This window comes from Amphiura filiformis, chromosome 9 (genome assembly GCF_039555335.1).
Source record: "Amphiura filiformis chromosome 9, Afil_fr2py, whole genome shotgun sequence".
In the NCBI taxonomy this organism is placed as follows: domain Eukaryota; kingdom Metazoa; phylum Echinodermata; class Ophiuroidea; order Amphilepidida; family Amphiuridae; genus Amphiura; species Amphiura filiformis.
This window is the reverse complement of record NC_092636.1, coordinates 70,101,986-70,117,581: the sequence shown is the minus strand read 5'-3', so window position 1 is coordinate 70,117,581 and position 15,596 is coordinate 70,101,986. Positions and strand designations below refer to the sequence as shown.

The following is a 15,596-nucleotide window of genomic DNA, read 5'->3' as shown; positions in this document are numbered from 1 at the left end:
TTAAAATTGTGTATTTTGTTTAAAATAGTAGCTACTGATGTAATAAGTAGTAGAAACAATACGCAACGCGTGTTGGTACGTGGAGAGTGAGCTTCTTTCGATCTCGAGTCGGACTTTTTGTACTGTCAGTATCAAAAGTCCAGAATCATGCAAATGCTTTATTTTGTCTAAAATACACGGCTTTCGACCGAACCACTAGCAGGCTATGTTAGCACATCTATGCCAATTACAAAGGTACCAAAATCTGAATTTTGATGATTTTTACGATCGTCCGGATGAGCAAATCACTGAATGGGCCTTTAACCTATAACATGTATAAGTGCGCAATATTTGTTTGTCTTTTAACATGTCTTAAGTGACTAAGAGAACAGCATTTACCATGATAAAATCATGATAAAATCATTGACATGCACATGTATTTAATTCTTACAGCAGAATACGAAATATTTATTTATCTTTTAATCTCTTTTAAGTGGGAAAAGAGAATCATCATTCCTGCATCATGATAAAACAGTAAAAACGGTCCAAAATTTTGTATTGTGTTATTGATGCATTTTTTTGATTTCACGAAGGAACTCTTGATAAACTTGATGCTATCACTGTTACATGTAAAGCCCTCTTCCCTAGTAAAAGTGGCACAATTGTGATTTTACCCTTTCGTCTTTAACTAAACATATCTCGAGATTAAAACAAGCAAATTGAACAGAACAAACGGCATTTCAGAGCCAAGACTACGCCCTTGACGTTGATGTAAGCATTATGTCACAGCGGTATTTTCTAATTGCCAGAGAGGGCGCTTTTCACTTGCACAATTTTTTTGAGACAGGCTGTATAGTATGCTCTAAACCAATTAGTCAAAAATACACTAATATGTGTACCTGCCATGTTTATTATAACAATAATATTTATTTCAATTGTCACAAATTACAAACAATGCATAAAACAGAATGAGCAATAAAATTACAATCGAGGAAAGAAAGAAATGGACTTAAAAGTCCAAACACGGTGTGTTTTTCTTTCCTTATAATACACATAAATTTATAGATTTGGAAAACTGAAGAAATAACTTTTTCATACATGATCATCTACAAACAGAACAAAAATGCTGCAAAAGAAATGCACAACAAAACAGCATGACATCATGTGATTATAAAGTCACTTCTTCAGAAATCCAAGAAACTTATGGCAAAATAAAATACTAGGGATGAGTATAAATTATAAAAAAAAGAAAACACATAATAACACTGTGAAGTCACACAGAAGAGATAAACAAAATGGTACATTGCATGAAATATTATTTACATAAATTCTTAAGGGAAGGTGATTGGCGGACAGAGCTGGGAAGTTCATTCCACAATCGTGGAAAGGACACGAGCACGGAATTGTGAAAGGCGTTTGTATACGAGAGATACAGTGAAGAAAGGTTTGTCTGAATTATAATATGATTTCACAAATTGAAAAATATGAATGCAAAACTAAATTATGAACAAAGAGGGCAATGATTATCGCATCAGCTTTGCTTTCCACAAGGCATTGACTTTTATGATTACTCAGGGCAAAATTGCTCATATTTTCACTATTCTGTTTGACTGCTTGGGTTCACACAGCATTTGATTTTTGAGCCGTTAGACAACACACTTTCAATAACTATCTTGAACAATGTTTCATATATCTTGGAACAATGTACACATTATTTTTCGGTAAGAAGGCCTGTTTGAAAAGCAATGCTTGGTACTGAATGTATTTTACCCTCCATAAAGAAAGATTAAACAACAACAAACAAAACAAAATTGTACAAACATTCAGTCATGTAAGCAATGTCAGGGTAGAGATTGTTTCACAAAACGTGACGGGGTATGGCATATTAATCACTGCAAGTTTTTGCCTACTTACCACATGCCACACTATTACAATTGGCATACACGAGAAGTAGATGATATACATTTATACATTAGCCTTGATTGTTGTTCTCAATTATAAACATCTTAAAAATGTTCAACCTTTGGCGAAACCTCATAATTTTATGCGATTTGGACCACTCGAAATGTTGCCAAATTGCAGTACAAATACTAATTATAGAATTACAAATGAAATGTCAGTCTTTCAACGTCAACAACAGGAACGTAAACATGGTTGAACCCATTGGAACGTCAAATTTACGTACCTTATAGTTTCGACTTGACATTATGTCAAATGATGTTGTAAACACGCTCGACATTAATTCTAATTGGGATGTATAAATTATCTTTCCACCACGTACGTTTGTAATACAAATATGCGTCTAAATGGCAGTAACCAATCTTAATCAAACCATGAGAAGGTTGTTGGTAGACTCTCTCGTGGTTCACACCTATAGAGATTTTCCCACACTTTTTTTAGAGTTTCATCTTGGTACCTTGTCATATCGCACACGGAGTGGCAGATGAATCCGTACGAAAAAGCATCGGTTGACTCAGAAGGGAGTACCCTGTCCTCTAGTAACTCTGGGGCGATCCAAGGGTAATCATCTCGCCATTCTTGCAGTTCGTCTTTTGTTTTCAATTTGTATTTACTCCATCGTGGTTTGTCGATAAACGTTGCTTTACCTTTGTAGCAAATAAACAAAACAGAGAAGAAGAATGTTTAATTTAGTATGTAGAACAAGTTTTGATAGACTTAAAAAGGAAAATTCGTTTTGTCGGGGCCCGGAGGCTGTAGTCGAATTTTTTTGAGGAGTATGGAACCCCTACCAATATCTAAGGATTTTTATTCTTCAAAAAGAGAGTAAATACGGGTAGAAAGAGAAAAAAAGGATATAAAAAGAAAGAAAGGAAAACAAGGGAAGGAAAATCAGGGGAAAAGAGTGGAAAGGAGAAAAATTAAAAAAGAAAAGGAGGGAAAGGAAAGAAAAGGAGCTCATTAACATTTATCTCTGCGGGATGGGGGATATATATAACTAACTGGAGAGCATAATTATGCATTATCTGCACTTTCTGTCTAACTTCCAAAAAAACAAACTTCCAAATGGTCCGGTCTTGAGCTGCCCCTTCTGCTTCATTAACTGACATGCCAGTGTCCAGGAGTGTGAGATCTCTCCATCATTTTGTCCAAAACTCCATGTATAGTTTTAGGCCGACCACGTCTGCGCTTCCCATGAATTGGTATCCGTCTGTACAGCATTTTGGTGTTCTCTCACTTACCATGCGTAGCACATGTCCAACCAATTTTAGCCTACGTTTTTTTTAAGGTGTTTGTCAGTTGTGGCTGCTTTGTCATTGATTTTATCTGTCTATTTAGAATGTGCTGAGACCAGACAATCCACAAGATCTTCCTCTGGCATCGCATGTCAAAAGCATCTAGACTAGCTTCTTCTTTCTCTGTAAGGCTTCAACATACGACAGCATGCAGTAGAGTGGACAGGACACATGCATTATAAAATTCATCTTTGTGTCAAAGTTAATATAGTGGTCTTTATTCACTGCATTTAATTCTCTGAATGCTGCCGATGTTTTAAAGCGATATCCCACTTTGATGGTACCCTCATTTCCAAGTGGAACAGAGGGGACTGTTAATAGTGCTGTAGAACAAAATAAAATTGTGGATGTACTTAGATTTATCTAAAGCGTTTGATACCATATATCATAAAATGTTGCTCTATAAGTTGGAACACTACGGGTTTAGAGGAATAGTGACAAAGGAAAACAATATGTGAACTATAATGACATCAAATCAGAACTTAGGACATTTCGTCATGTGAATGCAACAAAGTCGTATCTATATTTTGCTATTTTGCAGGAGAGGCCATTTCGTGTCAAGATTTATTTTGTCTTTTATTGTTTTTTAATACCTTGTTCATGCCATAAGATTGCAATTACTTCGATTTAAGACTTGGAGGTGTTTTTTTTTCAAAACTCATTCAGTCCACTGCCAGAGGAGGCTTAACGGCATTCCTACAATGTGATTGGGAAATTTGATCAATATAACCTAATCTTAAAGGCAAAGTCCCCATTGCCACACACACAAAATGGTAATTTTAAAAATGCAGCCAACAAGCTAATAGTTGAGACTTATAACTTATATTTGCATATCTTACAGGAAACATTCACATTGTCCCACTGCATTAATTATATTCATAAGTCTCAATGTTTTGAATGTTAAATATAAGGATGAAAACACCAGATATTTGCACACAATCCCAATGCAAGGTATGGTCAACTGTACCATATGTGTACAAAAGCCAGACTTACCAAGGTCAGAAACCCCATTGGGTCACGGGAATGCCTTTAAACATCCTCTGGTCCACTGCTGCACGTTTTGAGAAAAGTAACAATGTTTTTTTTTAATTCATGATTTTTTGGAAATATTTTGTAACTTGACTTTGTCACTGCATTACTATATGAAGTGTTTGTGCCGATCTATCCTGGACCAAACACCAAAATTGGAAGGCACAGTGGACGACCGGATATTTCGGGCAATTCATCAATGCCATGCATTGGCTTTATTAGACGCGTGATCGATTTGAAATGCGAGTGTTCAATCCGCTCGAATATTCATAATGAGTCTAGCGTAAAAAGTGTCTAGCGTATTAGGTATCAATTTAAAGAGTATTACATTTTGAAAAATTATGTGGGTTTTGTCTTGTCATGAATTCATCACATTTTGATTTGTGGCTTCTTAAAAAAATTTGACTAGTTTATACATCTAACAAGTGTTTGCAACTTTCCCTTATACAAACTTACCAATATATCGTACATGTACTCTGAATATCGTATCGACCTTGCCTTTGATCGCCCCCGTAGTATCAGAAGTTATAATCCTGCTCATAATATATAATCATTAGTTGAAAGGTGTAATATATATAAATGATCACACACAGTTGATGGGGTCTGATGCACAAGGGCCCTTAAACTTAAGGCACCTTTGCCACACATTTTTCGAGGGAAATTGAAAGAAAAAAGTGTACATGATTTCTATGGGATTTACCCGCAATTTCCTGAAAAAAAGGGTTGTCCTAAAATTGTTTGAGGTCTGAAATGGGGCCCCGAAATAATTTGCAAATACCAAAATCTTACCAAAATCAATGATGACTGGGCGTTTGTTGTCATGTCTGATCATGATATTATCCTCCTTTAAGTCGTTATGAATGATGTTCATGGAGTGAAGAGCATTGATACCATCAGCAGTCTCCTTCAAGATCATCTTCCAGGGTAGACCTAGTATAACAACGACAAATAACAGGCTTACTAAATACCGTTGCACTTAAATCGTTTACGACAAAGTAGCGGAATAAAAATTATGATGAATTTGCATAGATAATTCTTAATTATCATCAACTCAAATAATCACATACAATACATACATAAAGAGTCAATCATAAGAACGTACCCTTAACTTTGGTTGACTATTAAATCAAATAACTTTGTTTTTGTAGTAATCAATGTATACTATAGCTAAACAGCATCGATTTGTCATCGAGTAGTACCAAATTAATTATCAAGCAAAACAGAATAGAAGGGATTAGCATGACTTGACAATCATAAATATAGATTCAATCTTGCAAATTTAATCTGAACACGCGAGAGAAATGCTAATTTTACGCTACTTTGTGCAGTTTCTGGTACAACTTTGTATAAGTTTGTGCAAGTTTGGAAAAATGTTGAAATGTTTGCCAACTTACACTGTGAACGGTGGTCCCAGCTTCTTTTGTTATGCATAGTCACGCAAAAAGTCGATCGATACATGTTGAAATCAGCATAATTCAGAAATACACCTTTTTGCTTTGAAATTAATTTTCTCGGTCAAATATAAAACAATACTTTTTTGCTTCAATAATGTCAATTAAAAACATAGTGCTTGGATATATACTTTTTTAAATCCTGGTGTTAAAATTAGGCATGAAATTATGTCTTTTAGTGTAAGATTTTTGATTTCGCCCGAGAGCTTTTTGCGGAATTCATGTTTTAGCGTTTCAAACTAATATAATTCGCTAAAGAAATATATTTCCCACCTCTGTAAGACACATCGTGTGGGTCTATATATTATAGTTTTGTCAGAATATCCGTTTTGATTTCATCTTTTTTCCCAAAATGTCCAACCAGTGCTTCATTTCTAATATAACCAGCAGAAATAATCGATATTTCTATTGTGGCTTGCAAAATCATCCATCCATGGGTACATTCGCGACTTGATTTTGACAAAATTGGAAATCGGAATTGAAAAATGCATTCAAAACCATTCTGACAAAACTATGACATATAGCCCATTATGATGTGCTTTAGAAAGTTGGGAAATATCTTTCGTCAGCGAATTATGTTACTTTGAAAAGCAAATACCTTAACTCCAGAAAAAGCTCGCGGGGCAAAATGAAGCCTGTGAAAATCGAATATCTTACACTAGAAGCCTAAATTTCACACCTAAGTTTAACACCAGGGTTTGAAAAAATATACAGTACCAAGCATTATAGTTTTCTTCTGACATTTACCGAAGAAATGAAAATTATTGCTTTTCCTTTGACCAAGAAAATTAATTATTGCGTGAAAAGGTGTGACTAAAAATTTTGCTTATTTTAACACCGAATTTGATCGTTTCAAGCGCCTAATTTAGTGACTGAGTGGGTCTTGTTTAACAATAGGCATCGACTGACTAGCGTTCAGCCTGCTTAAGCCATGTTTGGCCATTTACCCCTGTGACATGGGACCTTTTTGACACGCACTGTTACACTGAAACTGGCCGCGGCCGGTAATTTGAGAATATTGTTGCATCATCATTTTTTGCTTTAATATTGGAATAACTTTTGCTACTTTTAGTTGCTCTGGGACATTTCCTTTGCTGTAGATTGTAGATGGAGAAAAGTTAAACATTGCTGTCAACGGACAAGTTATTTCACTAACTACTTGTGTTGTTATGAAGTTTCCGATACCATCATATCCTGCACTCTTATTCGGATAAAATGTGTTTATAATTTTCTCAATTTCAGACTCCACAATTGGATTCATAAACAGGGGAGAAATAATTTTAAATAGTCTTACTCTTGTTATGAATATTGGATGGTAATGTCGAGTCTACGTTTATTATAAAAAATCATTAAATTCATTAGCAACAATAAAAGTAGCTATTATTTAAAATCATATTCAGTACGTGTTAAAAATTAAGTTTTACATTAAGTGTATTTACATTACCTATCGAACAAAACCATCCAGCTCATTTACATATGGCACGATGTATTAATTTCTATCGACCTTTAAAATCAATGTAGCTAGAAGGTGCTCGGGCCGATTTTTATAAAACCTTAGAACAATGACTATTTGTGCACTCCCGTTGATGAAAAGTGACCATTGACCTCGGTGAAGGTCACATAGGGGTCACAGGAGCCAACACCCCTAATTTTGCTATAAAATGATACCTCCTCTACAAATGCCATACGAAAGTGACATGGGTTGGTCATATGGTAGGTCATTTGCCGGATAGGATTTGTTGTCAAATATCACTTTGGTGTCTCAGGGGTCAAAATGAGAATTTTTTACAAATATTTTCAAAAATTAATATCTGCTATATGCCAAGTAGCACATTAATACCACTTGCACTGATGCATGGTCAATAACCAGAGTTTACATTGATGTCACACACGTGGGGTCAAAGTTCATTTAAGGTCAGTTTGGGCACCCGATAAGTTGGGCTAAAATGAGCAACATCAGCTATATCCAAGCCTTTGGTGGGTAAAGCAGGTCCATACTAGGTATACTGAAACTGCATTATAGAACAATTGATCAATGTTGGCTTTGACCTCAGAGGTCTAAGTTCATAGGTCAAAGGTAAAATCTCAAAATGCTCCAATTGGACTGACATTTGCATACAATGATCCTTATGACATTCTAAGCATATTAAAAATATTTTGAAATTCAATTAAGGTCATTAAGATGTCATAAACATGCTCTAATTGACATGAACATTAATGGGAATGGTTTTTGTGACCTTCTAAACATCTTTAAAATACAATTGAATTCATTCAAGATAATTAAGGGGTCGTGAAGGTGTCAACGGTCATTTTAATGCTCCAATTGAGCTGCAAATTGATAGGAGTGATCCTCGTGACGTTCTAGACATCTTAATAATACAATAAAATAATTCAAGGTCTTTCAGCGTTGAACATCGGCTGTGTACCCGTAGTCTATGGACCACATAGCCCTAGTTCATTCTGCTATTGTAATGTTTTAGTTCAAAATGAAAGTGGCCGATGTGAATGTAGTTTTACCACAAACAAAGTTGGCAAAAGTGTAAGTAGCCACAAGTAATTAATGAAGATCTCACATTATTTACTGAGAAAAAACAAACAAATCATGTTTCTTCAAATAGTGGTCCACAGAAAAGGCTCCATTTTAAGTATAGGGTGTCCTACCCGAGCAACTTACAATAGTGTTATGCTACACTCTGTTTGTAGTTACCTTTTCATAATTAGCAGTGCAAGTTATTTAGCATATCATGTCTACCACATGTCATGGTTCTAGTGGTGTAGGCATACTTCTGAAGATAGTAGCATAAACAGGGATTTTCGTGCCGCGACGTGTAATTTTGGTAATTTCGGTCTGATATCCCTCATTTTTCAGGTCCGATGTGGTGAACAATAAGTTAATAATTATTGTATTTATATATGCTTCAATTGCCCAATATTAAGAGTTTATAAGTATCAACAACAAAAAAAGATTTTCCAACGTATTATTTTGTTCTCTCCATTCTACTGATCATTCAGTATTAAGAGCGAATTCATTTCTAATATATAGTTTCTTACCACGTTTTCTAGCATCACTTTTTGCCGATTTGATAAGCGTCCACAAGGACCTCCCGTGCACATACTCTATCGCCAACAACATTCCAGGCGAGTTGATGTCCGTTAGGTTGTCATCAGTTTTTATAACACCTAACACATTGACTATATTTGGATGTGGTTTGAAAGAAAGCATCATGTTCGCCTCTCTAATAACACATGTTTCTAACGTTGCTTTGGAGACTCCCCTTGGATTCAGTGAAAAATCCTTCACTGCAATTTTCTGTTCTTGATACTGATGCAATTTTACGCGTCCAAATATGCCCGTGCCAAGAGTTTTATTCAAATTAGATGTATGACCGCAATCAAGTTCGGGTACATATTTGTGCGTCTGAGGTTTTACCTTGGTCAAATCCTGAACAGCTTTCCATCTAACATCCCGTTCTAGATCTAGTCTAGCCACTGAATGTTGAAGTTCCTTTTCTGCCGTTTCGTTCCTCAAATGTTCCATCTTTAACTCCATTTTCAAGCTATTCACGACGTTCATTATTCCAGTTTTATCCGCTAGATGCTGTTTTTGTTGCTCAGCCAGCCTTATTTCTAGAAGATTTGCATTCGCTTCTGCTTCCAACCTTCTGAGCTTTTCCTTATCTAACTCGTTTTCCTTATGAAGCTCTTCACTAAGTTCTACTCTCTGACACATAGGTTCTGAATTCGGTTGTGTTTCTCTTTCCAACTCTTCAGGAGTCGCAGGTACTGTGTGTATCATGCGAACATAATAATAACAAATTGGTTTCATTTTCCCTCGCGAACCCGGTCTCATTCTTCTAATTTGATGGCCTATGTTCTTAAAAGCCTTCTGAAATAGACGTCCTCTTTTCTCAGTTGTCTTTATGTTCGGATATTTACTCGTCAAAAAATCCATTACAACCGTAACAGGTATTTTATCCGTTTTGCCACCAGGTTCGAAAGCAGTCATTATATCCGAACAAATCATATCATCTGAAAGGGCCATATTGAATGTCAGAGCCACTGGTTCAGTTGCAGATTAGCTTGAACAGTTGAAACTTGAACAGTTGAAACTTGAACAATTGATTAGAATCATTGTGTTTGATTCACCCCAGTCTCAGCATAAGACACATACACACCCACACCCCGTTTTAACTCCTTCTCACACTGCCAAATTACTCAACTGCACAATGCAATGTATCTTTCATCTTTCATTTAATGTAGAAACAGCAACATAAAGTCTCAGGATTCAGTGTAAAACCAATATTACACATACATAACATGTTAACTCTGTAAATTGGATGTCAACTGACACGGTTCATGTCATATGTCATGGTATTGTTCGCTTTGAAATAAATATCTTTCGGTTCATTGACTTATGAGTTCACAAATAGTATGTTGATACTTCGGGTAAAGTACAAAGCTAATACAGGGTAAGTCTGAAAAAGAATTTCAGTTTCAGTTTGCAGTTTCAGTTTATTTATTTACCATATCAACAACGCAATGAAAAGATATATAATACATAATGGAAGGATGACCAAAAAAGACCATTTATATGTAGACAGGGACATGACCTACAAGTAATAAATACATGTTAGCACCAAAGGCAGATCTATAAAATAAAACCACACTCCCAAACAGTTGGTCAAGACCACTGGGAAGAACAAAACAAGCGTGTAAAAAGCATGATTAGCTGGGCATAAGAGCAAATGACACGAAATGGACAGAATGGTGTGGAAGTGAGGACTACAGAAAAATGAGACTAGTATTTAACTTGAATAACAATCAGTACATAGAAATAATCACCACTTGGACAGTTAATTTGATTTATACATTAATTTAAATTTTTTAACTGAAAAGCAAATACGAATAGTTGTCTCAATGGCGTTCCATAAAATGGGACCATGTCTTCTGATTGTATTTCTGGCAAGATCAGAGACAACATTATGAAGGCGAATTAATTATGAATTCTATTGACCGCAAAAAAAATAATCAGACAAATTTATAGGCAGTACGTTATTCGTACATTTATACATAAATACAGCTTTAGATACATTATGAATATCATGTACAGTGTTTGCGATGAACTAAATCTAAATTGCAATTATTACGATCAGCCCAAATTAAACTACAGTAATGAATATGTGGATGAACTAAAGTATTATATAATGAGAACAAGATGTTTACATGTTAAACGTGCTTTAGTCTGAAGCGTATACCAGAATATTTTCAGACAGTATTTGCAATAATCTTCCCAAGTTAGGCATTCATCCAGAATTAAACCAAGGAATTATGTGCTGGAAACTCGAGAAATAATATAATTATCAATGGCGATATGAAAATCTGGATAATTGCGGTTACTGAACCTGTTTTTAAAAATCATATAATTACTTTTGTTAATATTAAGAGATAACTTATTCGCCTTGAACCAAGTAGAGATATTCGCAAGATCGTAATTAATATTACTAATTAATTGATTCAAATCATTGTGAGAAACCAACATATAAGTATCATCGGCATATAAAATAAAATGGGAATTTTTACCAGCAGACATTAAATCATTTATATAAATAATGAAAAATAAAGGCCCTAAAATTGAGCCTTGAGGAACTCCGCAATAGATATTTAATAAAGACGATTTATGATGATTATAAGTAACAAATTGAGATCTGTTAGTGAGATAGCTCCTGAACCACTCGAAGACTACGCCACGAATACCGTAATGAGGAAGCCTGGAAAGAAGAATAGCATGGTTTATGGTGTCGAAAGCCTTCGAGAGAGGGCCAGGAATAGCCCAATAGTATATTTTCTCCTATCAAGAACGGAAATAATATTATTATATGTTTGAAGAATGACCATTTCTGATGAAAAATTAGGACAAAACCCAAATTGATTTTTATGATGTAAATCAAAGCTATGAATGAAACTATGAAGTCTTTTGTGGATTATACGTTCCAAAATTTTAGAAAAAACAGGTAAGACCAATATAGGCCTATAATTGCCAAAATATCATTCTCACCACTTTTAAAAACAAGAACTACTTAAACAATCTTGAGCTTTTCGGGCAATACACCAGAACTTAACGATAATTTAAATATATGAACAAGAGGAGGTGCTATTAAATCCCTGACTGATTTAACAACGTCCAGTTTTATGTCATCAAATCCGCTACTAGCACCAGACTTCAATGTTTTGCAGATGGACAGGACTTCTGTTACATCAGTTGGTGAGAAAAATAGAGAACTGGTGGAAGAATTGATTTATCTGATATAATGTTGAAAATTAATGTCTGTATGATGAATGTTACGTGCCAAATCAGGACCAATATTAACAAAATAAGAATTAAAATTGTCGGCGATAATTTGAGGATCAGAAATTTGAGAATCATTAATTTTGAAAAAGGAAGGACTATTTTTAGGTCCTCTTTGTCGTCCCAAGTGTTATTAAGAACATTCCAAGTTTGCTTTGAATTAAACTTAGATTCTTCAAGTTTCTCAGCATAATAGCGACGCTTAGAAATTCTGATTAAAGCAGTAAGGTTATTACGATAAGCCACATAAGCAAGTTCAGTAGGACGACTTACATACTTTTTGTGAAATTTTCTTTGCGAAGAATAGATTTTAAAATCGCTGAGGCAATCCAAGGTTTACGAGGAATGCGACGACGGCTAGATTTAGTGAGGCGTTTTGACCTAATTGGAAAATAAAAATTATAAACATCAGCAAATTTATGAATAAAAGCATTATATGTAAGATCCGTGATGCAATTCCAATCGACTAAACTTAAATTATTTTGAAAGTTGTTATCTCTGGTTTGGTTGAAGAGCCGAGTTGGAATTTGAGTTAAATTAATGATAGAAACAGAAGCAGACTTGGTAACTTGATAAACTAGCAGTCACCCGTCTTTCGCGGTCACCGTCTTTCGCGGTCACTGTCTTTTGTGGTACTGATATTTTATATCATTTTGTTTTAAATGTTCTATTTAATGTGATTAGTGATGTGAGAGGATATTGTCATTTAGAATTACAATTGAGAAGTTCAGATGCAATTTCAATGTTTGAGTTAATTTTGTTACCTTGGGGTGCACCCCACTTTCAAAGTTGTGGTGCAATTTCACCTGATGCAGCACAGTTTGAAGTGCAGTCTCAGAACAACCAAAATAAATTTACAATTTTGTAGGACACTTACGTTCCACATGGGCCTAAATATTTTGCACAGACACAAATTACCTGTCAGCTGCTCCTGTATCAGACAAACCCTCTCCGACCCAGTCCCTTAGTTGAATAAATGTAGGCTTTCAAGACATCCAAATACTTATCCTTACCAGACTTGCACCTGCATTGCTGCAAAATCACCCAATTTTTTTTCTTAACCATGATCTGTTCCTATGGGAACTTTGTTTGTTTGTTTTGTTTTATTTCTTCTTTAACCTGGGACACTCAATCAGTTGAAAACACAATTAATCATCTGTTCTTCCTTGAGGCCCAGGGAAATCTCAGGGAAATTGTTCAAAAGTCACCCATTTGGGTAACCAAACCACAGGTTTGGCAACCCTGATTAATTTGTCCTTCATTTACAAACTAATTCAATAAACAAACACTCTACTGTTGACTATAATTATGTTTTCCATAAAAACAAACACTGTTGAACACAGAATACATGCTAATGTTGACAAATTAGTTGCATAAACAATATATGTTAATTTCTACTGTGTCATGTAATAGTTGAGACTTCAGGCATAATATCTTCACACCGATGACAGGACAAAAGGCCTATTTCAGGCTATGTCAACATTAGTGTATTGTGTTGGAGTGAAAAGTTTCAGCTCGCAGGGAGCTTTTAGTGCTTTTTAAAGTAATTAACATTATTTGACACCATTAACAAAAACAAAATTGGACGTTTTATTGGGGTGCGGACAACCTTACTCTATACAACGCAAAAATCCATTTTCCAAAATAATGTAAACCGTAGAAGTTTTTAGCCTTACCAATTCGCCAAATTCAGTAATTTATTATAGATAGGAAAATGATCACTAACATCAACAATGACAACACAATATTTATTTATTTATTTATTTATTTATTTATTTATTTATTTATTTATTTATTTATTTATTTATTTATTTATTTATTTATTTATTTATTTATTTATTTATTTATTTATTTATTTATTAAAATGTTGATTTTCAGTAGGGCCCTGAGACAAACATTAAGCATTAAAATACACGTAGATTATACATTATTAGAAACCATAACAAATGAGCTGACATAAATATTACACAGCATTAAAATACATTATATTATACAGCATAATTTAAAATAATTCAGAGAAACACGAAAAATTTAAAAACATTTAACATGTATGAGCTGCAGAATCAGTTGTGCTACAATTTCAGGTCTTCTTTGAGTTTCCTTTTAAATTGCATTAGTGAGTTGACTTGACGAATATCTTTCGAAATAACATTCCATAATACGCTACCTTTGTATCGGAAAGAGCTTTTATCATAATTTGTATTGCACTTTGGAACATATAAATCGCCATTTACACTACCTCTAGTGTTAACAGAATCTATGATACTAACTGGACGACACAAAAGACTCCAAGTGAGGAATATTAACATGGCATGGGCAACATCCGAGCTCTAAAATAACTTCAAAATTCCCTCATTTTTACCACCTCAATCAAAGCAGGCAGTACTCAAAACCCAAAATATTGGAATATCATATTGTACTGCTTCAGTGTTTCATCACTCATCAACATTTTTGCGCCTGCAGTTGGAAGTAATTTGCCACCTTTTTCTACTCAGCTGTTGAGACTAGTCTGGTGCCGAATTTGGAAACCTTGCAATGCATCTCCACACACATGCTTACTTACTTGCTTACTTGCTTATTTCGGGTGGTTTTCCCGAACCACGACAGCTTTCCATATCCTCCTGTCCTGCATCGCCGTTCCCAGGTCTGGTGCTTGTAGTCCAGTGTCCTGCTTGAGAACATCTACATAATGTAAGGGGTGGTCTACCAGGGTTTCTTGTTCCATGTTTGGGTGTCCAGGTTATCAGATTGGCGACAGGTTCGCACTTACTCCTGAAGCAGTGTCCAGCGAAGCGTGTACTCCTTTCTCTAATCTTCTCTGAGAGTCTTGGAAGATCTCCATACAGCTCTTTGTTGTTTAAATGCTGCTTCCAATGGATGTTGTACGCTGCCCTAAGCATTCGAGAGTAACATCCGTCCAGCTCTTTAACCAGGGGTTATGGTCCAGGCTTCGCATCCATATGTTAACACAGAATCCACTGTTGCACTGAAAACCCGCAGTTGTAATTTCTTTGGTAGAGCAGACTTCCAGATCTTGTTTAGGCTGTTACATGCTCTCCAAGCTGCTGCCTTACGTGTTTTGACATCGTGCTCTGTGCTAGCCATCCATGCTCCGAGATATTTGACGTCTTTCACTTCAACTAGCTTTGTGCCATTATTTGTGCTGATGTTAACCTGCTGATCTTGGTTAAAAGACATAAACTTTGTCTTGGTGGCATTCATCTTTAAGCCGACTCTTCCGACTGATGTTTCGACCCTTCGCAGCAGTTCCTGAGCTTGCTTAGTTTCCTCTGACAGGAGGGCGATGTCATCCGCGAAGTCCAGGTCGGTTACCACATCTGGCCCAACTCGTCGGCTCTTTCTCCTTTCTAGATGGAATCCGAGTGCTTCTTCCTTGCCATCTATAGCCATTCTCAAAGCATAGTCGAGCACTATCACAAACAGATAGGGAGCAAGGGTATCACCTTGTAGAACTCCAGCTAGGATGTCAAATAGCTCAGGGGAGATTACTTTGGCTCTGGTTTTCTTGTATGTCCT

At 35.5% G+C, this 15,596-nt stretch overlaps 1 protein-coding gene across 2 annotated transcripts in view; it reads right to left on the bottom strand.

The window, feature by feature from the left end:
• Nucleotides 1-963: 963 nt before the first annotated feature.
• The window catches only part of LOC140161401 (uncharacterized), a 30,282-nt gene continuing 15,649 nt past the window's right edge, over nucleotides 964-15,596 (bottom strand). Inside the window, exons 1-3 of one of the 2 annotated variants that reach the window (XM_072184918.1) lie at nucleotides 8,765-10,014; nucleotides 5,052-5,192; nucleotides 964-2,585 (exon numbers count right to left, since the gene is read on the bottom strand). In XM_072184918.1, the coding sequence (XP_072041019.1) occupies nucleotides 2,302-2,585; nucleotides 5,052-5,192; nucleotides 8,765-9,755 (1,416 nt within the window). In that variant the 5' untranslated portion in view covers nucleotides 9,756-10,014 and the 3' untranslated portion in view covers nucleotides 964-2,301. Of the gene's footprint in view, nucleotides 2,586-5,051; nucleotides 5,193-8,764; nucleotides 10,015-15,596 lie in introns of those variants that run through there. The other variant, XM_072184917.1, reaches the window with a different exon arrangement.